A 26675-nucleotide genomic window follows, 5' to 3' on the forward strand; every position below is an offset into this window, starting at 1 on the left:
TTTATAGTGTAACTCGCAATTTTATTATGACAACTTGGTTGCGGCTAAGGATGTGCTTTTGATTCCTTTGTTTGCTTCCTTACTTTGCTTTTTCTTTAGCTGTTCCATTTGTCTCTCTTGCCTCTCTTTTCGTCTTTTTTCTCTGATAGCTTCCTGAGCTTTCCATGTTAAATCTTCTGAAGCATCTTCTACATCCCAAGCATTAGCTTGATCTTCCCAAGCTTCCAATTCAGAATGCTATAATACAATAAAAAAAATTTAACCCACGAACTGTGGTACACAACCGTTTAGTATTATTATATATTTAAAGAAAATATTTTATTTTCTACTTTGAATTAATCGGAAATTTTCAAAGTTGGTACGTGGGTCAAGACTTGAAGACAATGCAATAATACAATAAATTTGACTGAATTGGATGACTAATTAATTGTATTATAAATTAATTAAAATTTTATGAAATTTGTAGGGAGACTTGTGCTTCTATTTCCGCGTTATCATGTTCATTAGGTGCTCAATTGTTTTTAGCCATGCAACTCTATTAGGCTATTGCACGGGTTCCCAAACTGGGGGTCGTGAAAGCCTTTCAGAGGGGTCGCCAACTGGTATGCTAAACCTTAGTAATGAGAAAGAAAACATAAATATTTAAAGGAGTATCTGACATTCGGCTTTACTAACATCACTGGAAATGGAATAGGGAAGAAGCAATGCGTACTGTACAAATTTGTTCTCAGACACGAGATTATGAAATCTCCAAAACTAAAACGCCACTTGAGACAAGTCATTCGGAACACACCAAAAAAAGATATGGAGGTCTTTCGTCGGCAAAAAGCGAGCTGCAAACGTCAGCGACTTGACAGAACAGGAAGTTTTCACGAAAGAAACACAGCATTAGTGCAAGCATCAAATGAAGTCGCGATAGAAAATGCCAAGCAAAAAAAAAAAAAAAAATACACAATAGGAGAAAATCTCATCAAACGCTGCATGTTGAAGATGGGGATGTTAATTCTTGGGGATTCCAGTGCAGTAAAGATGCAACAAATATCTCTTCCTAATAATACTATTCAGCGGCTTATTTCAGACATGTCCTTAGATGTTAAATAACACATTTTTTTTATTTAAATCAAACTTTCACCATTGTTTGCCTTTCAAGTTGATACATCAACAGACATGAGTTCGTGTTAGCAGTTGCTGGTCTTTGTCTATATTCATTTAGATGATAGCAAAGAAGAGTTGCTATTTTGTGAAGATAGCATAGAGAACATAAATACGTTTTATGAAACTGGGTGATTAAAATGGGTTAAAACTGCTGTGGAGGTTTGTACGTATGGTGCGCCATCTATGTTTAGGTTAAATCGGGCTTTCAGAAAACAGAAAAGATTAAGCTCCCTAACCACTGCCCTCGCCATCAAGACTTCATTGGTAGTAAAAGTCGTAAATTATATTAAATCTGGAGCCTTCAAAGAACTGAGCAAAGACATAAATAAAGATCAAGAGGTTCTGCTTTTCTACACTACAGTACGCTGGCTTTCCAAAGGAAATGTGAATCGTGAAGCTTGAGGGAAAATGAACGAATCACTTTCCATGATAATCTCGCGGCATTTTTTTATCAAAGCTGCAAAATCGGCGAAGAAAATAAATCTCGGAAATATTGTAAATTTGAGAAACTCTGCAGTGTGGTAGATGAATCTGATTGTGAGATAATTAAAATTTTGAAAGAAGCAATTTCTGGGCATCTTGAATCTCTTGATAACGAACTGCAGCGCTATTTCTCTGAGCTGAAAAAAGAGGAATCTGCATTGACGCATTACCCATTCTCTTCTTCCTTTAATGTTCCCAGCATTCCCGATGAGTTACAAGATGCATTCTTTGATTTGCAGAATGATTTCGCGTAAGATGAAAAACTGTACACACAATTTTGCTGTAGTATTCACCATTCATACCCAAACGTAAAACAAAATTAAGAAATAAATTGAATGTTGATAATGACATAGGTTGGCGTTAACAAAAACTTAACCGTGAATGTTTAGTAAATGGCATGCAATTTTACTCATGGTATTAAAACAGATATAAAGGGTAGTTTATATTGAAAGTCTACTAAAAAATCTTATCTTAGTGCTTGTTAATTTCCATACTAATTTCGGCTTTTTAATTCTATGGGGGTCGCGGGTCACTTACTTTTTATAAAAGGGGGTCGCCATTCGAAAAAGTTTAGGAACCACTGGTCTAATGTATTAAAAAATTAAAGCACTGAAAAAAGCTCGAATATACTTATGTAACACTACGCGGGATGGCAGCTCGGGATATAGACATGATTTTAAAAATAAAATTTAAATTACTTCAACTTTTAAAAATAGAATAGAATCTCGCAGAAAAAAAGAATAGCGCACCAAGTGAACAGCAAACAAAGTGTGTATCATAGTGCGGAATATTAGTACTTAATAAATTCATATGCGTTTTTCGAGAAATCGGAAATAGCGTAAAGTACTATTTCAAGTAATGGAAAATTACTCAAAATTTCTCAGAAATCATAAAATAAGATCTTTTACTGATAACTGAAATTTCTTCTACCTGTCAGAAACAGTTCTCAATTAAAAGACTATTGAAAAACACGAACGAAGAATAAAGTCCACTTCCCGTTGCCGGAAATTGCAGAAAAGTTGATATAAAATTACAACTTTGATATAATACTTATATATGAAATTTCATCCACCTAGCTGTAACGGTACTCAAGTTATCGTGTTCACAGAAATACACACATCCGCACAGACAGAATTGCAAAGCACAGTTTTTCCAACTCGATTAGGTGTAAAAAGTTATAGTTATGTAAATAGTAGTGTATCATTAATTATAAAATATTTAAAGAAAATCATTTATTTTCTTCGTATGGATTTTTTTTTTACTTAATTAAAAAAAGTCTTGCATTATTAAAAAAAACACATGTAATTATTTTCATTACATTTTATTTCGATTTTTAAAAATATATTTCTACGCAACAATGTGTGTTACCTACTGTAGAACAATCACTGCTATAGTACACTTTTTAAAAAAAAATTCTATCAAGGTGCACGAAAAACATGTATGAAAATAAAATTCATTGGTTTTTTGGTCGGAATTGCTCCCTCCTCCTTGCCAGGCCTGGCGGCAAGATAGTTCCGCCCCTGTTACTAGAAAAAGTAAACGCGAACATAAACACAAACTTAAATGCAAACATAAACGCAAAGTGCTTACAGTCTAGCCCGGGGCGCAGGCGGAACCGCCTGGTTTAAATTAGTAAACGACTATAATAACCCAATTTATTCATAGTCTTTTGTACTCACTGAAACGAACTTAGGCGCAATAGCGAACACGGGAATGCCCGAAGCGCAAAATAGAGTCCTTTCATATGACGTCACGTCCGTTCGTGATACCTACGCCCGCCGCCACAGTGGTGTACATCGGACGTAAACACAATCAGCTGTTCACCAGCGCTGGACGTGTTCACCAGCGCTAGACGCGTTCACTGTGTGTAAAGAACGGCACCCGCGGAAAAGGAAAAATACGTTAAAAAACTTGAACTCTTAGGAATTGAAGATCCTTATACTGTTATTGACAGTTTCGTAGATAATATAAATATGTGACCAAAATTTCTAAATAAAAAAACTGTTAGTAATACTGTTTGCGTTTAGAGTTTAAGTAGACGAATCTGATCAAATGCAGTTCTCGATACTTTGTTTCAGGTAAGGACAGTAAAATAATAAATTTCATTTTAATTATAAAAGATAACTATTAATAAAAGACAAACTCAAAAGTAATAATAAGAAGAATAAGATCTAATAGTAGGCCTAATAATAGTGTTTTAATATCTAGATCTAGAATCTAGCTCTAAACATGGCGTAAACTAAATTCGGACCACATATCTAGATTCTGGATTTAGGGTGACTGGCTCCGCTGACATAGAATCTAGAATCTACTTCTTTACTTAAATTTAATTACAAAATTTAGATCTACATTCGATTCAAAATACACCCATAATAAATCGAAAGTAGTCATAGGCCTAATAAAGCATTTAATTGTCTCTAAGATCTAAAATCTCGCTCTACAATCTAATCACTTTTTTAGCAAACGAAATTTTCTGAAATTGAAATAGATTGTATGACTAGACTTAGATCTACAATCTGCTACTTAAATTAAATTTTAAAAATTTTATACAAGCATATAATTGATATTGTAGTAGAAGACTTTAATAAATTACTATGGCCTACCTACTTTATGTCTTTTTACAGCAATATGTATCTGATACTGGACTGAGTTTAATTAAATTAAAATGCATATCTAGTAATTAGTCTACTAAGTTTATGTAGCCTAGTAGTAGAATCTAGATCATACCAGCCAACAACAAATAACCACATTATTATTATTTGGTTAATGATTAGGCTAATTTTTTAAAAAAAATCCACTGTTTATAAAAGAAACAAATCAAGCTAGAAACATTATGAGTGAGATGGTTTAGAATAATAACAATGGACCCAGTCTACAATTGATACAATTGCAGGTCTACATAGGGCCTACAGTCTAGTAGTTTACAGTAGGCACCTAGTGTGTAGCTAGTATACTAGTGTGTAGCTGTCCAGAGTTAAGATTCTTAATGCTTTCCCCTGATAAGCCATGTGTGCTATAAATGACATAACATGACATCGAGGTGAGAAATGTTGAAGGGAGAGCAGTGGGACTTTCCCCTTTGTTCTCCCTGCTGGGCCCTGAGGGTATCACGGAGGTGAGAAATTTTCAGGGGAGGGCAGTGGTACTGACTCCTCTTTGGTTTTATTGAGGGTTGAACATCAGTATTAATGTGTCTGATCACTTCCCTGCTGGATTATAAGGGTCTTAAATTGTATAACATGCTACCCAGATTGGCTGAGATCTAAGAACAGCAGTGGTTATTACCCATGAATTATATTAGCCGTTGTAGTGTGTGTTTTTTAGGAGTTAAATGGTCTCACGTTTGCTACAGTAGTGTGGTTGTACTAGATCTGTTGCTACTAAATCTTGTACTTAACAGAGAATCTATAATCTACATTAACCAGATTTAGATAACCTATAATATACCTACTTAAACTCTTAACGCAAACAGTATTACTAACAGAATATTTATTTAGAAATTTCGGCCACATATTTATATTATCCACGAAACTGTCAATAACAGTATAAGGATCTTCAATTCTTAAGATTTCAAGTTTTTTAACGTATTTTTCCTTTTCCGCGGGTGCCGTTCTTTACACACAGTGAACGCGTCCAGCGCTGGTGAACAGCTGATTGTGTTTGCGTCCGATGTACACCACTGTGGCGGCGGGCGTAGGTATCACGTGATTTAGGTCACGTGTTTGCAAGGACTCTATAGCATACTGTCGGGGAGCCGGAGAACGTCCGAATCCGACTATTGTTAAATTCTATTGTAACCTTTCTTATCCATAGTCTATTGCACTGTTTAAAACGAACGTATGCACCATAGCGCTCATAGGATAGCCCAGGGCGCCAAATCGAACCCTGCCGGAATGCCTTATTCGATTTAGTAAACGACTACAATACCCCCAGCTTCTCCGCAAACCGACAGATAGAAGTAAACATAGAGGACATTCATGAGCGGCTTCTAAACTGCTATTGATTTAAAAAAATAATTAGTAAATAGTACGTTCCGTGTATAAAATAAATAAAAGGCAGTATTTACCTACCGCATTGCACTTTATCAATCCACGCTAATTATATATATTTTTTTCCAACACCAAAACAAACAAAAGAAAAAAATCCCACCTCCCCCCCCCCCCCCCCCCCGATGTAATGTTTTTTTAAAGGGAAGTAAACATTTTATCTTCTTCTGATTTATCAAGGGAAGAGATCGACGATAAATGAAATGACGTTAAGTGATTTGTACACTTTTTAAATTTTTGTGAAGTATGATACATTTTCCTTAACTTGTTTATTTCACGTGACGTTATTTAAAATGGCACAATTGGAAAATGAAGTTTGTTTTTTTTTACAAAACTATCCATATTAATTTTTTAAATCACTCAGTTAGATAATAATTACTTTAAGAATATTACGCTAAGGCTATCAAATCGAGTTTTTTTTACTATATACCTTTCATATTATTAAGGGCCCGTCATCTGTCCACCACATACAGGGGAGATCACTCTCGCTGTATTTAATTTTTATTTTTAGTGCAAACTGCATTAATAATTACAATATTTCAACGGATAATAATCTATTATAGAGTTACGTAAGAATTAATTATATGGTTAGTCTAAGGAAATAATATTGAGGAAATCTTATTTCATCTAAACCAGTGGTTCCCAACCTTTTATGAGTGGCGACCCCCTTTTATAAAAAGTAAAAGACCCGCGACCCCCATAGAATTAAAAAGCCGAAATTAGTATCGAAAGTAATAAGCACTAAAATAAGATTTTCTAGTAGACTTTCAATATGAACTACTCTTGATAACTTTTTTAATAGCATGAGTAAAATTGCATACTATTCACTAAACCTTCGTGGTTAAGTTTTTAATTTTTTAAAATTTTTGTTAAGGGGATAGGCTCCCGAAAAAAACGGGGAAAAAAACTTTTTAATTAAAAAGCCTTTTACATTTATTTGTGTATGTATAAGTTAGGGTACTTAAGGAAAAATATTTGGATGTACCAGGGACTCTTCTGAAAATATGGTTGCCATGGAAACGGCGGCCATCTTGGAAAAAACTACCGATGTGGAGTTCTAAAATTTCCTAAAGTAACATATAAACCGCACATATAATCATTGATCTTTATTGTACTAACACCAATAGAGCCAGCTGGCTAATTTTTGTAACCGAAAAACAGCTAGACATATTTTTTTCAAATTTTCAAAAAATTTTTTTGTGAAATCCCATTGAATTTAGCATTATTTTCATTGGAATTTCGTCACACCGAATTTTGAAAATTAAAAAAAATATTTCTAGAGTGATTTCTGTTACAAAAACTAGCCAGCTGACTCTATTAGCGTTAGTACAAGAAGGATCAAAAGAGTCCCTGATGCATGGAAATATTTTCCTACATGTACCCTAACTTAGATATATACAAATAAATCAATAAAAGCTTTTAATTAAGAAGTTGGTTTTTTCTGGAGCCTACCCCCTTAATGCCAACCTATGTCATTATAATTATCTTAATTTTGTTTTTAATCGAAGAATAGTGTTGAAAATATATTCTCGAAAAGTCAATCAATTTTACGTTTGGGTATGAATGGTGAATACTCCACCAAAATTGTGTCTGCAGTTTTTCATCTTACTCGGAATCACTCTGCAAATCAAAGAATTCCTCTTGTAATTCACCGGGAATGCTGGCAACATCAAGGGAAGAAGAGAATGGGTAATGCGTAAATGCAGATTCTTCTTTTTTCGGCTCAGAGAAATAGAGATGCAGTTCGTTTTCAAGAGATTCAAGATGCCCAGAAATCGCTTCTTTCAAATTTTTAATTATCTCACAATCAGATTCATCTACCACACCGCAGAGTTTCTCAAATTTACAATATTTCCAAGATTTATTTTCTTTACCGATTTTGCAGCTTTGATAAAAATGTCCCGAGATTATCATGGAAAGTTATAATATTCGTTCATTTTCCCTGAATCTTCAGGTTAAGCTTATCTTGATGTTCGAACACATCTGCTAGGTATGATACTCTCTCCAACCACTCAATGTCGTTTTAAGTATACCAAAAAGTCTTGATTCCTTTGCACTTCCAAGAACAATTTGATTTCAGATTTCAATTCAAAAACACAATTTACAACATTTCGTTTGACAGCCAGCGTACTGTAGTGTAGAAGAGCAGAACCTCGTGATCTATATTAATGTTTTTGCTCAGTTCTTTGAAGGCTCCAGATTTTATATAATTTACGACTTATACTAGCAATGGACTCTTGATGTCGATTGGTTAGGGCAGTGGTTAGGGAGCCAAATCTTTTCTGTTTTCTGAAAGCCCGATTTTGAGCTAAACATAGATGGCGCAACATCCGTACAAACCCCCAAAGCCATTCTAACCCATTTTAATCATCCCGTTTAAAAAAAAACGCATTTATTTTCTCGATGCTATCTCCACAAAATAGCAACTCTTCTTTGCTATCATCCGCATGAATATAGACACAGACCAGCAACTGCCAACACGAACTCACGTCTGTTGATTTATCAACTTGAAACGCAATGGTGAAAGCTTAATTTCAATAAAAAATGTGTTATTTAACATTTACGTACATGCAGCGTTTGATGATATTTTCTCCTATTGTTTTTTTTTTTTTTTGCTTGGCATTTTCTATCGCGACTTCATTTGATGCTTGCACTAATGCTGGTGAAAACTTCCTGTTCGATCAAGTCTCTGGCGTTTGCAACTAGCTTCTTACCGACGAAAGAACTCCATATATTTTTTGGTGTGTTCCGAATGACTCATCTCAAATGACGTTTTAGTTTTGAAGATTTCATAGATGCGTGACTGAGAACAACTTTGTACAGTGCGCTTTGTTTTTTCTCTATTACATTTCCAGTGATGTTAATGAAGCCGAATTTCAAAAATTCTTCTAAATATTTATGTTTTGTTTCAAATTACTAAGGTTTAGTATACCAGTTGGCGACCCCCCAGAAAGACCTTCGCGACCCCCAGGTTGGGAACCCGTGATCTAAACCATAAGATTTTTTCCCTTGAAAGCCCGTTAGAGGATTTAAGCATAATGTTTGTTGCCTAAAAAGCCCGTCAGATGAAATAAGAGCTTTGCTTATTTGGTCTATTGTTGACGTAACTAAGCACTACCGGTACGGTCAACGTGCTAATTTTAATTTTTAATCCAATTATATTTTTATGGACGAAGTTATTTTGAGATATTGTATGACATATACATGTGCTGGGGTGTCATTTATTCGAGTTATCCAGGAATTCCGGATTCGAGAAATCAATTTTTTTTTTTTACTTTTCGGATTTCCAAAATTTGAATTTTAAAAACTTCAGGGTTTGAGTAGGCAATATAAAAATAAAGTCCTTATACTAAATGCTGGAGTAATCCAGATTCCATACAAACAGAAAATGAAAATCTAATGACATCACAAACGATCTCAAATATGTTTCGGGCCAACTACACACATAAGTATGAGCACTAATGTGATTGTTTCTGAGATTATTTACAGGTAAAATAACACTTTTTAAAATTTCATAATATAAAATTAAGATCTTACAATATTTCTTTAATGTCATAAAGTGATAAGTAACAATATTATAAATAAACAATTTAATCATACTTACAGCCAATGGTAAGTCTGACATGACTGTCAGTCTATTTGATACAGGAAATGAACTGTATACAGTTTCTTTTTTTCTTATAAATATCTGTAACGTTCATAATAGGTATGTTAATATTTTAACCTTTTCTTTTTAAAAATAAAGATATAAAATAAAAATAGGGGTCATCCATTTATGACATCAACAAAAATTTGGAATTTTACCCCCCCCCCCCCCCCTACAAAAATTTAGTAAATCTCTTAAAACAAGCTGCAAAATCACTGATTTATTAAAATGTAATGTGTACATTGTTATATTATTAACTGATGTTATATAGGGATTTGATATTTTGGGTAACATCTATTTCCAGGCCTAAATAATAATTGGGAGTTCCAACTTTTCCAAGATATCCGCAAGTCTACGGGCGTGTAAATTCGCTGTGGTTGTGTTAATTGTGCTAAGATTACCTAAAACTGTTCTTAATTTAAAAAAAATGATCGCGCATGCATCTCGATTTTAAAAGTTTTTTTACCCACTATTTTTCATAAAGAGTCAGAGATTGCAGGCATTCATAAAATAATTTTTTCTATTGAAGATACTGTAGACCGAACTTTTTAATGTCACTTTGTAGCGACTATATAGGTTAGGGTAAATTGGCTAATCAGAGTGACGTCATTTACGTTACACGTGTTTACATAACAAACCACCACTCCCCCTTTTGTGTGTTCGCGCTGACCATTAGCCCTACACACCTGAACAAGCGAGCACATTATTTATACACACGCTGATATTTAAATATCTAAATTGTAACGTGGTTATTTTGGGTTTTTTAAATGAAAAAAAAAATGATAAGATCAACATCATTTTAGCCTTTGACACAAATTAACGATTGTAGGACTACTATTACTGTGATTTATTTATAATTGTTTGAAATGTTTAAAAATGAACTTGAAATAGCAAGAATTGTTTTAGAAAATTGCCGCGGTAAATGACCCGCCCCCTCCCGCTTGTAAAAAAAAATATTTTTTTTTAGGCTGGCGGTTTACAGCTGCATTTCTGATACATTTAACACAAGAACTGCCGACTTAATGTATAACCTACATTTATGTACAATTTTTAAATATTTTTTCATTATTTTTTTCGGACCCCCCCCCCCCCCCCCACACACACACACTTGTGTAGACGTCATAAATGGATGACCTCATACAGGAAAACAACTTAGAGTGTTTAATGTGATTTAAACAATTCTTTGAACATTAATTACACAAAATATCAGTAACAGCTTACGTTTTCTTTTCATTAAACAATTGAAAAAAACTTAAACCTTAGGTTGCCGAATCACTTCTGGTGCCATATCTTCAAAAAAATTAACGTCTGGCTCTGTGATATCATCAGTCTGCTTCTGGTTAACTTGATACTTGTTTACATAAGCAGCCTTCTCAACAGGAGATTTCATTGCATTGATAGTGTTTTTATCCTTTCTCTGTACATTTATATTGGGGACATCTCCTGGCAAAGATTGATATAGTCCATCGATAGGCTTTTCATCCCATGCATTCCAAGATATCATTTCAGTCTGAAAACAAGGTAGGGAAAAATGTTTATTTTAACAAAAATTACTCTTTTTAATTGCAATCTGTGTCAGTTATAACTAAAGTAGTAGCTTCAAAAGAATGAATCAATAGAAATAGATGAATCAATAGAAATAGATGATGCAGCTTATACATATCTTTTGACCTTCAAAACTTAGTATGCAATACATATTTTCAACTAAAATATATTCTACACCTTTCTTACTGAAGCAGGACATTACTCACACTTATCAATTACTACCCTATGTATTGCACCCCCCCCCCTTTCTAACGTGCAAGTAGAAATTTTACCCCCACCATTTTCACTAATGATTGTAAATAATATAATGTGTAGGCTCTGGAACGGAATTAGTTTTAATCAAGGACAGTAGACCCCCATCTGTAAAGGAGTTTATTTTCTTGGACTTGAATGCCAATTTATCAATGGACACCAGCGAGTTGACGAGATTCCTTCCCTAATGTTGTTGACATGGAATAAAAATGTGCTTTTTTAGATTTAGGACCATAAAACTAATAAAAGATAAAATTTTATCAAAAACTTAAGCCTAAAATTAATTCAGAAATGTAATATTTTTAGAATCAATGCTATACAAGTTGCAGATCCAGAGAACTTGAACATAATTTGTTGAGTTTAAGGCTACATTTCTATTTATTTTCATCAAGCCTAAGTTTTAACCCGATGTTTCACTTTCGTAAGACAAACATTGATTGGCTGTAAAGGAACTCCGTGATCGATTTCTGACAGCCCCACTTTATAGTTATTTTGTTTACAAAACTTTGCAGATCAAGTTTTTAAATAACTATGCAAATTTAAATACATGACCTATTTTTTCTATTTTTAGCTTACAATGTGTACAATAAAATTTAAGGCGGCCATTGTTTATGTCGCCATTACACGTGAAAACCAAATTGTTTTTGCTTTTTTTTTAATTTTTATTTAGTTACCGTAAATTTTAAAAACATCAAATACACCCAATCTTTAGTAAAGTCCGAAAAAAACCAGACAGACAGGTTTTTATAACCATATTAATTGTAACTACGCCGTGCAAGATTTTTAAATGAATTTATACACCTCTCAAATACCTTTGAGACTTTTCTCGCTGGTGTCCATTAGAAGAAATGAATCTGGCAGCTTGGTTGGCCTAAACTCTGATAACAGGAAAATCAGTTTGTGTAAAAAAAATTATATGGAGGATGCTGGGTTACGACCCCGGAATCCAAAGTAAAGACATTCAGGTTAGCAATTGTATGTACGCTCTTCATCCTACCATTCCACCCCATGGGAATACTCTTGAGATGCCCTTTGAATATTAAAACAATTGTGTGTAGTGTTATTAACATAGAATGATTATAAAACTCGTGTGGAGTAGCCGATTTTCAATCGAGCGCCTCTCCGGGTGGCGGATACGAATGCCACCATGGAAGGTGACGGGGAAATCAAATACCCGGGGTGGACCAAAATCGGCAGCTATCCTGTGATCTGGAAGGTGATTCCCTTAAGGTTGGGCTCTGGGCTAACAACCTGGTCCTGTAAAACAAAGCTCGTTACAGAAAGGCCAAACAGATAACATTTAGACAATTCTGTCCTGGGAGTAAATATACTAAAAAGATCTTCATTACAAAGAGACATGACGCGGACTGGAGAAAGCCGATCCGCCGACAACCCTTCTTTTGATCAGGAAAATTAACGTCGGTGCCTGGAACGTATGAAGCAGGAAAGACAGCACAGGTGCCAGCCGAACCGGATATAAATAGACTAACCGTATTAGGCGAAGTATGGTGGACACAGGCTGGGCAAAAACGACTGGTAACATCGGAACTACTGATTTAATCCGGGCACAACAACTGCAATGGACCGCGCAAAATCAGAAAGCACTGATCGAATGGGAGGTATACGGCCCAAGAATTACCGTAGCATCTATTTGCACATAGAAAAAGTACATCAAACTGAATATCGTCCAGTGCTCTGCTCCTATAAATGACGGAAAGAAAAAACTAATTTTATAACAGACTCGAAAACATTCTGGAAATATATCCAGAAAAGGACATCACCATTTTCTTGGGGGATTTCAACGCAAAAAAAATAGGGCCAAACAATAATTCTACCGCCCCCCCCCCCCCGAACGAAATTTATATAATTTATATAGAATATATATACTCTAACAGTGTCCGCCCCTCCCCCCAACCCAAAAAATTTCAAGTGCCCCCCCCCCCCCCCCCCCCGAGAAAAAAGTCTGGAAGGAACACTGTCAATAAATAATATAGCTTTCGGTGCAACTACCGTTGCCCACCATGTTGCAGACATGAAACACTGTGACTCAAATAGCGAAAAATGCTAGCAAGTTTCGCAATTTTTCAATTGCAATGGATGAGTCGCTGGACAGCGGTTCCACCTCTCAACTACTTGTGTTTATTAGAGGTGTGGATGAAGACATAAACATAACACAAGAGCTGGCTTTTTATGATACTGTTACCGGAGAGGATATATTCAATAATTTGACCAAAAAAAAAACCCTTGCTGATTATAATTTGGACTGGACTAACCTCAGTTACCTGACTGTTGACGGAGGGAGAACATTAGTGGCATAAAGAAAGGCTTGGTTGGACAAGCGGAGCAGATGTGTAATGAGAAAAACATTCTACAACTAATGTTCCTGCACTGTATTAATTATTCAACAGTAAGCTTTGTGTGCTACATATGTGGACATACGCAGTGTAGTGAATCCTGTGTTGAAGATGGTGAAATACAAACAGAGAATCGCAAGATTTACCAGTGCAATGACTAAGTTTTGAGAAAGTTCTGAGCAGGGTATTTAAGTTAAGAAAGGAAATAGGTGACTTCCTGGAAAACAAAGCAAGCCGCTGCCGTTAATGTCTGATGAAAAGTATAGAAATTGGCCTCTGCTGCAAACGTAACACGTCATTTAAATTTTCTGAACCTAAAACTACAAGAGAGGGAAATCGTTTCTGATCTATACACCCATCTAAAGGCCTTCAGAATCAAACTTGTCATGTTTTCGGGACAAGTACAAGCCAACAACTTGACGCACTTTCAGCAGTGCAAGGTCTTCATAGCTAAAGCAACAGCTGTGCCCCAGGTCATTTCCATGCATTATCATCAAAGACATCCAGCTGCAGTTTCAGTGGCGGTTTGCTGACTTGGATTCACAGGCAGAACAAGGAAGACTATTTCAACACCCATAAGAAGCAAATTTGGCCAGTTGCCCAGATGAACTGCAACTGGAGGTCATTGATGAATGACAAGCAATTTACCTCCGTAGAGACTAGTTCAAAGTAGGAAGGGTAGGTTTTTTAGAAGTTTTTGACCAAGGAAGACTTTCCTAAAACGTTTGCATCAAAGTACCTTTCAAATTTTGCAACAACATACCCGTGTAAACAAACATTTTCAAGAATGAAATACGTGAACAACCATTTGATAACAAACTTGGACCTGGTGTTTGTTGTTTGTCCCCTAGCGTCTTTCTTTCAGACTTTTTTCTCCGGGGGAGGGGGTGGACGACGACACTTAAAATTTGTATATATTTCTATATAGATTATATTTCGTGGGGAGGGTGAGATTAGGTAGACATTCTTCGGGGGGGGGGGGGGGGGGCTCTACCTCCCCGAAGAAATGCCTTGAAACAATTCTGGCCCCCGAACTGTTTTATATTAAATGCGGCCTTCGGGCTGAAAAGATTGGAGACCCATGACTTAGTGGAACTCCTAAATAGATCAGTAGGTCTACTTCTGAACCCACCAGACATCGACCTTAATGAAGTTGATCTCACCATCAACTGCGAGATACTAACTAGAGAAGATATTAAGATATCCCAGCAGACCAGGAGGCACCTGTAAAGATGTAGAAATAACGGCGGACTGGCAGGAAGGTCATCTGATAAAACTTCCCAAGCAAAGCGCCCTCAGTAACTGTAACAGTTACAGGGGATCATACTCCTTATAATACTTGGGCAAGTTTTCAACAGAGTACTCTTAAATAGGCCGAGAAATGTCATTGAACCAGAGCTAAGAGACAAACAAGCAGAATTTCGACAGAAAAGATCACAAGCCAGATCGCATAATAGTTTAGCAGTCAATAGAGTAGAATTCACCAATGTACATTAATTTGATTGATTATGAAAATGCTTTCGAGAGAGTGGATCGAGCTTTCTGGAAGCTCGTACGCTACTACGGCATTCCTCAAATATGGTGAACCCGATTTAAAAACAAACAAACACGAAGTCCTGCAGACTCCTGCTGAGTTGTCGATGGCGGGCAACTTAAAGACTGTTTTTAGGTGCCAACCGGAGTCCCGCGAGGATGTCTATTGTGCCCACTCTTCTTCCTTCCTACCATCGACTGGATGATGAAGACAACCACCAACATTCGTTAAGTAAATCTGTACGTTCTGATCATCTTGACTCATATTAACGTTCTTCAAGTTGTGTGAGAATGTGTTTACTTTTACTGTACATCTATTCAGTCCCCCCCCCCTACCCCCCCAATATAGTTGCATAGAGTTTTTAACACAATCCATTTTAAAATATGTGCTTCTGTACCAGATACCTTAGGAACATTTTCAAGAACAGCTGACAGGCAAAGGATCAGCAGTTTCCCTTCCTGCTAGTATTAACATATTCAAGATAAGCAAAATCGTATTCTACGGGGAACACTTTAAGTAAACAATTTCCCTACGTTTCTAGACTGATCTTAAAAACGTATAACAGACGGATGATTGTATTGAGCCTGACAACTTAAACACACGTGAATTAAGATCGACATGCAGGTGGTTAGCGGTCTAAATCCAACGAGGATAACTCATACAGCTGATGTACAGGTGCTAACGTAAACCAAGAGGTAGGCTATAGAATAGATCTTTTACTTGCGATGAGTTATTTAAAATGTGATATTTAGGGTACATAACATGATAGTTTTAATTGCGGTATCAGTAATGTGTTTGCTGTTGTCCTTTTTTACAACGTGTGTGTGTTGCAGAACTTGTTTTAAATTGTAACTATTCTCCAAAAAAAAATCTTCGTGGGGGGAGCGCCCTCCCCTCACCACGCATAAGCTACTTTCTAAACACCTTGAAGTTGAAGCATTTATGCTTATTTCAATAGAAACTGATGTTTTAAGTGAACTGTTCAAGTGATAGATTATAGGCCTAATTGATTATAACAGCGGATTTCTGTTTTATACACAAGGAAGTATTTAATAACAAGCTTTTATGTAATTATGCATTTAAAAGAGAAAATAGATTATTTTCTATAAATATATAACAATACACTATTATTTAAATAATTATAAAGAAAAGCGGACAGAGAGAAAGTGAGAGAGAGGTGCGCAGATGGGCATTTATATATTAGGATTTTAAAATGTAATATACGAGAATTTAATTTTTTTATTTCAAGTATTTTATTTTTTTATTAAGATTATTAGTATTTGTGCAAGGAGCTGGAGAGCCGCATCTTGACATCAAAAGAGCCGCATGCGGCTCGCGAGCCGCAGGTTGCCGACCCCTGTCCTACATAGATTACGCTGGTAATAAATTAATATAGTTATTTTTTTTTACGCACAGCGGTAGTCCATTAAATACGTTACATGTGACGTAAATTCTGCAAATTTTACCATCAACACATATCGTCAAATAGCCAGACAGCAGCTCGACGAATGACATAAAAAAGTTCCATCTACTAGCTACCCTCATCCCCCCCCCCCCCCACCAAAAAAAATCTTTTCATGATTACCAGCAACCTCTGACAAACTGTATCACTTTATGAAAAATAGTATATTATGTACCGTTTAGAGGTATTGACCATGCAGATATTAATTTTCAATAAATAATTTTAAACAGTGGTAGCAAATCGATACGGTTACAGTAAGTTTACACAGTAGACTAACTAACCATTTCGTGTCGAATAACACAGTAACTGAGTGAACTGGATTCACCTTGATCTAGTATAATAAAAAAGAGATTAAATGTCTACCTTTGCTTATAATTTATAACTAGGCATGCTGCCCAGCTTCGCTTAGGCTTTCGAAAACATTGAGAATTTGAATGCTTAATTAATTCGCCCGAAGGTCGGTCTACGACCTCAAGAGTTATGAAGAGGTTCCTCCGTGGACATTTTTTTTCGATTTATAGCTCATATAAGGTACCGGTCAGTCGAGGTCAGTTTTGACCCCCACATCGTAGACTTTTCGGCCAACCGGCCCCCGTGTTCTGTCGCACCAAGGCAAGATCATGCCAAATTTGAAGCGCCTGCGGCGCCGGGAAGTGCCCTATCGGACACCCGACAATCTAGATCTAGATCTAGATTCCTAATAGAATTTTTTTTTTTTAAGTTTAGCCCGAGCATAATAATCCCAAATTAGCCAGTTCCAAACAAAGATTTTGTATAAAATAAATAAGTCTTGAAATAGTTTAGTCCTAATATAGAAATTTATTTTTGGAATTGATTTTAGAGAAGTTAGAGTCTAAATCTAGATCTTAGCGTCTACGTCTAGATCTAGTTATTGCCTAGATTTAGATTTAGATTTAGTCTAGATCTAGAATCCAAATACATAAAATAAATTTTATGAGTTTAGGCCGGAAAAATTGTATTGTATACATTTCATAGTGTACGTAGATCTAAATCAAATTTGAATGAAATAGTTCATTTCTTTTCATTCTAAACACGGCAGATGACGTCATTAGTTAATGTATAAGCAATAGTGACGTCACAGTTTTATGCGTTCTTTTTCACATATATTAATGCTTTTCCGGTTGCATAAATAATACTGTTTCTCTACATTCGAATACGCCTTTAATTTTTATTTTTCTTCTTTAACTAATATTGTGGTTATACATTTAAAACATCTAACATATTATTTTCAACAAAAGTCCGTATAAAGTTCTGCATATATCGCTGCCGTTTCTGACGTGATGTCCGGCGAAAATATTTTGCGGACAGACAGAGAGAGAGAGAGAGAGAAGAGCGCACATGGCCTTTTATAAATTAGGATGGTTGTACTATCACCCAGTGTTTCTTCTAGACTTTTTTCTCCGGGGGTCCACTTGAAATTTTCGGGGGAGGGGGGGCTGGTAGACTTTCTTCGGGGGGGGGGGGGGGGGGACGACGACGACACTGCATATTTTCTATATAAATTATATAAATTTCATTTCGTTGGGGTGGGGGGCGGTAGAATTTTTTCGGGGGGGGGGGGGGGGGGGGGGGACTTTCCCATGCAACATAACTTATTTTTTGAATAACAAACTCATTTTAAAATTTTTGCAAGGTGGTTGGTTGTATCTTTGTGTGGAACAAAAATTACGATCTGATAAATATTATTGTTTAAATTTTAAGTAAATTAAATTTAAAAAAACAACAATAAAACAACAGTCACTTTACAGAAAGTGGCCATAGGAGAAGCTGCTCATCCCATGTATGTGCAACTGCCTATTATTCCGTTTATAATAAAGTAAAAAGCATATGTCTAAAGTTCATTTCAATAGAGTTCAAATTCAAGAAATATCACATACTCTGAACATTATGAGTGAATATTGTGGTACCTTGTTTTTTTAGATACAAGCTGGCAAATGAGCTAAAATTTAATTTGACATACGAATACAAGCAAAAGAAGTCGGATTTGCTGGTTCGTGGGTGGAGGAAGGAAACACTAAAAATTATTATTAAAATTAAAAAAAAAAAACCACGTTTTCTGATTGAACTAAAAAGTTTTTTTGGCCATTCAGTAGGAGGCCAGAAGAGGGAAAGTACTGAACCTTGGTTTTATCAAATTACAATTACTAGGTTATGTCCCTTTTTTGTACAAATCAATATGCGTCTAAAATGATCAATACAATTTTTCCATGGATCAATTTAGTAATAATAATAATTGAATATTGTATTGTCATCGGAAACAAAGCTTCCCTGAAAATTTCAGCGCGCTAGCTAACTGGGAAGTGCCCGAAATTTCGATCGCAAGATTTGATGGAAAGACAAACAGACGCGAAAGCAAGTTAAAGAAAACGTGGGAAAAAGCTGCAGTTGATTGTACACGGGAGCTGTTTAATGACACTTAACGAACTCATTTCTGAAACATTCTAATAAATAGGGACTGGGAGGACAGGTTTAACGGCCTGAGTGGAAAAAATAAAAGGAAAGCGAGGCAAAAAAAAAAAGATCAGCAAAGAGAAAAGCAATGCTTTTCAAGCCAACACACTTTATAAAACCATTTCCTTGCGTTATCCCTTATTATGTTATTAAACAATTAACATTTGTATTTAAAAAAAAAAAACAACTGGGTGGCATTTTGGGGGCTGGAACGGATTACTGGCATTTCATTTATTTTCAATTAACATCATTGCCTGTTATATGAGCAATGTAATGGAACAAATTAAACTTGTATCTCAAGGTACCACTGTATGTTTTCTTTAGTTTAAACAAACAAAAGGCAATTATTAGATATTAGAAGTTAATCTTATATCTTACTTCCTTCATTTCCTTATTATTGGAGATTTGCAAATTAAACTTGAAAAATTCAGTCTCTACTGAAACTAATTCTGAATCATTTGTTTCTGGCAGCCTATGCTTCAAACGAATTATGTTCCGCAGGGGTTTCAAAATTGAAAGAAGTATATTTATGGTGCATTTTATAACTTTCAACACAGCTTTCCACATCCTCTATCTATAAGTTTTGAAAAAAACAAGTGCATGTGTAAGAATAATGATAATATCACATTTTTAAAATTTTAAGTTTAAATGTAATAGCCTACATTATTGATGATTAATTAATAAATTAATTAATAAATATGCACATATATATATACATACATACATATAAATAAATATATATATATATACATACATACACACATATATAAATATGTATACATATATATACATACATCTAGATATACATATAGACATACATACATATACATAGACATATATATAAGCATACATCACATGTATATACATATATATACATACTAGTGTGCCCGTCCCTGAGCGTTGCTGATGGGAGGAAGGAAGAAAGTCTGAAGAAATATAAGAAGTGGATCATAAATGCTTTACCAATCCTGTATTCTTAGATGTGTGACTTTTTTTAAAAACTGAGATGAAATTTTAATTTAAACAATGCCTGCGCTTGGAGCATATTTATCTGGGCCAGGTTTAACTGTGGCATGTAGTGGGGTAGAACATAATTCCGTGACCGCCCATGTGTCAAAGACATGGTGGGGTGCTCTTGAGAGCCCCCGGTTACACTACCGCAGGAGTGCTGGATAAAGTCCCTGGCTGTTTAAAACTATCATAAGCGCCCTGGTGCTAACAGGATAACCCAAAGCGAAAAATAGCATCCTGAAACAATGATGCAGATTGCATCATTCTCTACAAACAAAAATCAACTGTATTTTATCTTTAACACGTAGGAAAAAAATTATTTGACGTGTTATAAACATTAGTCTGACTGATGCACTTTTGTTAGCGTTACTAATAGCAATGGTGTATTATTAGATGCTCAATCTCAATTTCTGATTTAATCGTCTAAAAATAGATGCTAATTGCATCATTTGCAAAGTGACTAAACTTTACAGAATGAATTCCTCGTGTAACAAAGTTATTTTTAGAAGTGTGACTTTTATTTTTAGATTTGAGCTGCCCTCCGAAACTTAATTTTTTAAGGAAATATTTTCATTATTTCGAGAACTGTAGGCTTTGGAATTGTTTGAATTTTTTTTATGGACAAAAGGAAACAACGCAGTTAATAATCTAACCTTGGTTAATTTATCTGATTATTCAATTGTTTTTTTTACAGGGCCCCCAGTGGCCCATGTGAGCTTTTGAGGGCCGAAACTGAAATTTTTGTTCGCAGCCGAATCTCACCATACAAGGGCGATGGCGGAAACGCCTGATTTAATTTAGTAAGCAACTGTAACACTCCAACTTATCCTTTGTCTATCACACTGTGCCAAAGGAACCCAGCAAGGGTGCCGGGGAACAGGCCTGGTTTGATATAATCAATGATTATTGTTACCCATTATGTCCTCAAAATATAGCCTTTTTTTAACGAACATAGGCTCCATATTGCTTGCAGGTGAGGCCTGGGCATTTCGGGTCGTGCAATCTACGGGGTGCCGGCTGTTGTACCCTGTTGCACCTGTTGAAGTTTTAATGCTGAATCTAGTAGTACCCCTTAACGGCTATACAAGACGCACAATTAACGGATGCCAAGTGCTAACATAGCCGCTCTGGAACTCTGGGCACCAAATTGTGTATTGACGAAAAATGTGTGTTTATATATATGTATATATATTTGTATATATATAAATGCATATATATATATGTATATACGTATATACATAAACATATATATATATATATATGTACATATATATATATATACATATATTTAAATACATATACATATATATACACATATATAAACATATATATATATATATATATATATATACATATATTTAAATACATATACATATATATACACATATATAAACATATATATATATATATGTATATATATATATATATATATATATATATATATATATATATATATATATATATATATATATTCATATATATATATATATTCATACATATATAAACATATATATACACATATATATATACATATAGGTTATATACATATACATATATATATATATATATACATACATATATAAAACTCATATATATACATATATGTACAAACCGGCTATTCTAGTGTTAAAAATCTTGGCACAAAACGAATCAAATATTTTCTGTAAGTTTACAGTTTACTTGTGATCAGCAACGCAGTTGCAAGATGCAATCACACAATTTTACACCACAGCAATCAAAGTATTTATAGGTAAGGAAATTAAATTAATTATGTTGATTTATTCTATTATATTCTATTATTTTAAAGAATAATAAAAAGTATGTGTTTAATATAGCCTATTTCCAGTTAGCTTTCCAAGAACCAAACTGCTTTGTTTACATTTTTATTAGGCTAACACAATGCTTTAACACTAGATCTAGATTCTAGAATCTAGTCTACATCTAGAGATCAATTTAGAAAATATTTGTATCAAATTTCCACAAATGTGTGCAATTAATATATTTATTTTTCATTCATTACTAGCTTTTGATAGAGTGTTTATATGGTAGGTTACAAAATGTTTGGCCTGCATGTTAAATGACAAAATTAGACTTCTTGGAACTTAAATTCAAATGTAAAATGGTAGCCTACTTAATATTGAGATGACTATTCAGTTTATTAAGTAACAAGCATCTTTCAATGGTTAACATCAAACTTTGGCAGGGTACAGTGATTAATATTACATGTTTAGATTTCAGATCAAAACTTGAAATTATTTAATCACATGATCTGAAATTGTATTTACTGATGCTACCATACAGCTGAGGGAGATGGCTATTTAAACTTAACTAGCAATCTCAAGCTGTCAAGCAACAAAATAATGTCATTTTAGTGGTCACTAAAATATTACTGTCTGACTTACCAACAAAAGATCAGTTATATCTTTCAAGATACCAGCCTCTCATTAGACCAGTCTTACCATACACAAGAGACCAGCCTCTTTAAACACATGTTTTACCATCCAAGAGACCAGCCTGTCAACAGACAAGCCTCTCACAACAGACCAGCATACCTAACAACAGTCCAGCCTATCTCAAAAGATCAAAATTGTTGATAATACTCCTAGGGAGGTTTGTGCAAAAAAACATTTTTCAAATTTGCAGGGGTGGTGCCCCGGCAAGGTGCGATTTTTTTTCCACTATATATGGTATACAAAAATAAAAATCGATAGCTGTTTCACACCGTTCATCCGAGTGCCATGAAACTTTGGAAAGTTATGAGAATACTCCAGAGAAGGTTTTTTGAACAAAATAATTACAATTTGATATGGGCGCCACCGCCCAGAGTGCAAAAGTGGCTATGTTAGCACTTGTCATCCGTTAATCGTGCCATGCAGCATAGCATGTAAGGGGTACTACTCTATTCAGCGTTAAAACTTCAACAGTTGCGACCACCTGTGCCCCGTAGATTGCACGACCCGAAGCACCCTGGGCTCCCCTGCGAGCACTATGGCGCCTACATTCGATTAAAAGAAGGCTATACACTAAAGACACGATGAGCAAAAATGGGCTTTCCTGTGAGCGCAATGGTGCCTATGTTTGCTGTGCACAGAGCGATAGACAATGGATAAGATGGGGCATTACAGTTGCTCACTAAATTGAATAAGGCAAGCCCGCCGATGCCCTGGTAGGATGCGATTAGGCTGTGAACAAAAAATTTCAGTTTTGTCACTTTGCAAATGATGCAATTAGCATCTATTATTAGACGATGCAATCAGAAATTGAGATCGAGCATCTAATGATACACCATTGCCATTAGTAACGCTAACAAAAGTGCATCATTCACACTGATGCTTATAACACCTCAAATTTTTTCCCTACATGATAAAGAAAAAATCCTGTTGATTTTTGTTGTTAGCGAAAGACGCAATCTGCATCATTGTTTCAGGATGCTATTTGGCGCTTTGGGTTTTCCTGTGAGCACCAGGGCATTAACGTTAGTTTTGAACAGCCAGGGACAGTACTAGGCGCCCCTAAGGTAGTGTAACAAGGGCTCTTAAGAGAGTCCCTCTATGTCCCTTACACCTGGGCGGTCAACGAATTATATTCCACCTCACTACATTATGGTGAGTGAATAACTTACACATCTAAGAATACAGGATTGGTAACGCATTGATGAAACACATCTTATATATTTTGTCAGACTTTCTTCTAACCCCGAGGCAACGCTCGGGGACTGGCACGCTAGTAGAATATATTTTTAGGCCTAGCCAATAGCCATTATTAGGCCCTCTAGTCTAGTCTTGCTTACTCTAGCTTCTAGATCTATTGACACCTGATGTAAACTTATCTGTCTTATTTTACTAAACTAAGACCTAATGACACATGTAAGTCTTAGTTTATTCTAGATTCGAGAGGTTTAGAATCTAGTAACTAACTAGGGCCAAATTATGACTAGATCTAGATCTAGAATTAAAATAGATCCAGCAGCCAGCTTCCTAATCAAAATCAGTAGGCCTATTAGTAATTAGGCTACTGCCAACTAGTACTACTTACAAAAATACTAATAGCTTAATAGGCTATTAATTTTATTATTGTAATAATTATATTATTATTATTCCCACTGATAAGTATTAACTTAATAATTATTAATTAGGCCTAATAAGTAATTGGCCTAAAATTAATTTATTAATATTAGGCCTAGGCCTACTATTATTAGGCTAATATAAAAAAAATACTACTATTTAAAGTAGGCTAGGGACTAACTCTAAAAGGGTAAACTATCGTTTTAGCTACATAAAATCGGCCGAGACTAGAAAAAGGTGACTCATTAAATTTTAGTAGGACTAATTATTTCACATTTTTGGAGGATTTATGTTTTGAAAGTTAAAAAAAGGTTTCAGAGTTTTATTAATTGATTAATGTAGATCTACCTGTTTTTTTTTAAATTGTAGGCCCTATTAAAACTTTTCAGTCAAAAATAAAGACTAGCGATGTTTTTATCAAATGCAACCAAGCTCATTTACTTTAGCAGCAATCTTGTTTCAGTTTTTTTTTTGTGGTAAAAAATTAGTTAGAGATTCAGGGGAAACCACTCTAACTTACAAATGGACGCTTTTTATATAGCAAATCCTGCTCGCAAACACTGCTTTTAAAGTTAATTTCTGGCCTTGATATTTTAAATTTTCATACATTGATTTTGGTTTATTATTCAACATTCAGTTATCTCTAATATTTGACACAAATAGGGCCTATATCATAATGATCTAGATCTAATTCTATTATTAAAGCCAATGAGGCAACTTTTTCACCCAATACTAGCCTCGGCAGATTGTATGCACCATCCTAAAATGATAGATTAAAAAAAAAAGTAGGCCTACCTAGATCTAAATCTAGAGAAGTAAAATGTTAAACTTTAACTTTTAAAGTTACATAGTCTAGTACGTAAATTGTCGTAAATCTAGAATAATAATAGGCCGCTGCTAGCCGGAAAAAAGTGCATGTGTAATGGAAACTACGACGATGTTTTCGATGGTACTGCGCATGCGTGTGTTTACAACCGCAGAACCCTAGCCCTAACCCTATTCCTAGCCCTATCCTTAATCCTAGCCCTAACCCTATCTCTTACCATAACCCTAGCCATAGGTCACTGCGCATGCGCAGAACTATCTTTTGCCGACTAAGTGGAGACGTTGGGACGAAAAATCTTTTTCCGAGTAGTCACTTTGTAATAAATAATATTATTTTAATAAGATCTAGATCTAGTTTAGTTAGGCTTAGTGGTTTAAATAGTAGGCCTAATTAAATACTATTAATAGTATTAAATAGGTTAAATACTAATAGGGCCTAGATGTAATAAATAACTTTAAATAATAGGGCCTAAATGCCTAAATATTATATTAATGAAGGATTGAAGGATCTATTCTAGGGCCTAGACTCTAGGCGCCAGGGCCCAACGCTAGGAAATCAGGTAATCTATCGTAGTTTTAGGTACGTAAAATCGCCCGCGGTTAGTAATGTACGAAACAGTTACCTCATTGTCAAGGCTTAATAGAAGTATATTGTGATATATTTGTGTCAAATATTATAGATAAATGAATAATAAACCTATATCAACGGCTAAATATATCAATATAGGAAAGAAATTAACTTTAAACAGCAGTGTTTGCTAGCAGGATTTGCTATATAAAAAGCGGCCATCTGTAAGTTTTTTTAGAGTGGCTTCCCCTGAATAGTGCACTATAAATTTACAATTAAAAAAAATAAACAAGATGGCTGCTATACTATAGTAAATGAGCATGGTTGCATCTGTTGGAAACATCGCTAGTCTATTTATTACTGAAAAGTTTTAATTTAATTATTTAAAAACAGGTAGGCCTACATAAATTAAAAGAAACAAGGAAACATTTTTGTATTTTTCAAAACATAATTCAATAATTCCTCATCAAAATGTGAAATAATTATTAAAATTTAAGGAGTCACCTGTTTTTCACATTACTAGTCGAGGGCGATTTTTACGTACCTAAATTGAAAATCCTAAAACGATAGATTACAGGGAAATCACTAATCTAAAATAGTCTCATACTATTACTAATAATACTTAACTATACTTATAGCCCCGCCACTATAGGCCTACTTATACTTTATATACTGGGCCTACTCAGTTATAGTTTATACTTTGACTTTATAGTTATAGTTAGGCCTAGATCTATACTTTATGTTTAATTATTAATTACTATTACTAAATTAGCCTATACAGTACAGTTATACAGTAGTAATACAGATCATAACAGGGTTCCTACTAAAAAAATAACTGTATTTACTAAATATAGATTATAGAATAATAAACCAACATTACAGTAGGATTAATCAATGCAAATTTTTTGAAATTCACTATTAATTCTAGAGAATCTAGAAGATCTAGATCTAGTTCTATTAGTACGGTTTTTTGAGATATAAAATAAATGTGCTATTAAAAACACCAGCCATCTTTTAATAATATTTATTAGAGTACTTTCCCTTTTAATTAAGTTATACTAGACTGAGTTAGGCCTATCGCGGGTAACTTTATCCATAAATGACGTCACATTTGTTTGACGATCTTTCCCTTCCCCAATGTCAAACGTCGTTAAATAAACCGAGAGTGATCTCCCCTAAACTTTCTCGAAACTATTATATAAGCGGGCTGAGAGTGTGTCAGTCCTTCCTTCATTCCTTCCTCCATTCAGGAGCGGAA

General features: G+C 34.9%; 1 protein-coding gene across 7 annotated transcripts; it reads right to left on the reverse strand.

Moving 5' to 3' along the window:
- On the reverse strand, positions 1-26675 carry LOC131957141 (receptor-binding cancer antigen expressed on SiSo cells). 7 transcript variants are annotated; one of them, XM_059321863.1, is made up of 6 exons: positions 26298-26458; positions 19829-19875; positions 19328-19523; positions 10589-10840; positions 9289-9372; positions 1-237 (listed from the first exon to the last, which is right to left on the reverse strand). In XM_059321863.1, exons 3-6 carry the CDS (start codon positions 19514-19516, stop codon positions 25-27), a joined length of 738 nt encoding a protein of 245 aa, XP_059177846.1. In that variant the 5' UTR covers positions 19517-19523; positions 19829-19875; positions 26298-26458; the 3' UTR covers positions 1-24. The 7 variants fall into 7 exon arrangements, with proteins under 7 accessions (XP_059177846.1, XP_059177848.1, XP_059177847.1 ...); XM_059321865.1 differs by lacking the exon at positions 19829-19875 and adding an exon at positions 23751-23814; XM_059321864.1 differs by lacking the exon at positions 26298-26458 and adding an exon at positions 22363-22445.

Source organism: Physella acuta, unplaced genomic scaffold (genome assembly GCF_028476545.2).
Source record: "Physella acuta isolate Inbredline_101_S28 unplaced genomic scaffold, ASM2847654v3 ptg001213l, whole genome shotgun sequence".
Taxonomy (NCBI): Eukaryota; Metazoa; Mollusca; class Gastropoda; family Physidae; genus Physella; species Physella acuta.

What these genes read in the sequence shown, in the direction of transcription:
- LOC131957141 (XM_059321866.1), bottom strand. Translation starts at nt 19,516, where the DNA reads ATGTGGAAAGCTGTGTTGAAAGTTATAAAATGCACCATAAATATACTT. An exon ending in AAGTGATTCGGCAACCTAAG is followed by an intron (nt 9,373 to 10,588) that starts GTTTAAGTTTTT and finishes TGAACGTTACAG; the next exon opens with ATATTTATAAGAAAAAAAGA. An exon ending in TGTCAGACTTACCATTGGCT is followed by an intron (nt 238 to 9,288) that starts GTAAGTATGATT and finishes ATTGTATTATAG; the next exon opens with CATTCTGAATTGGAAGCTTG.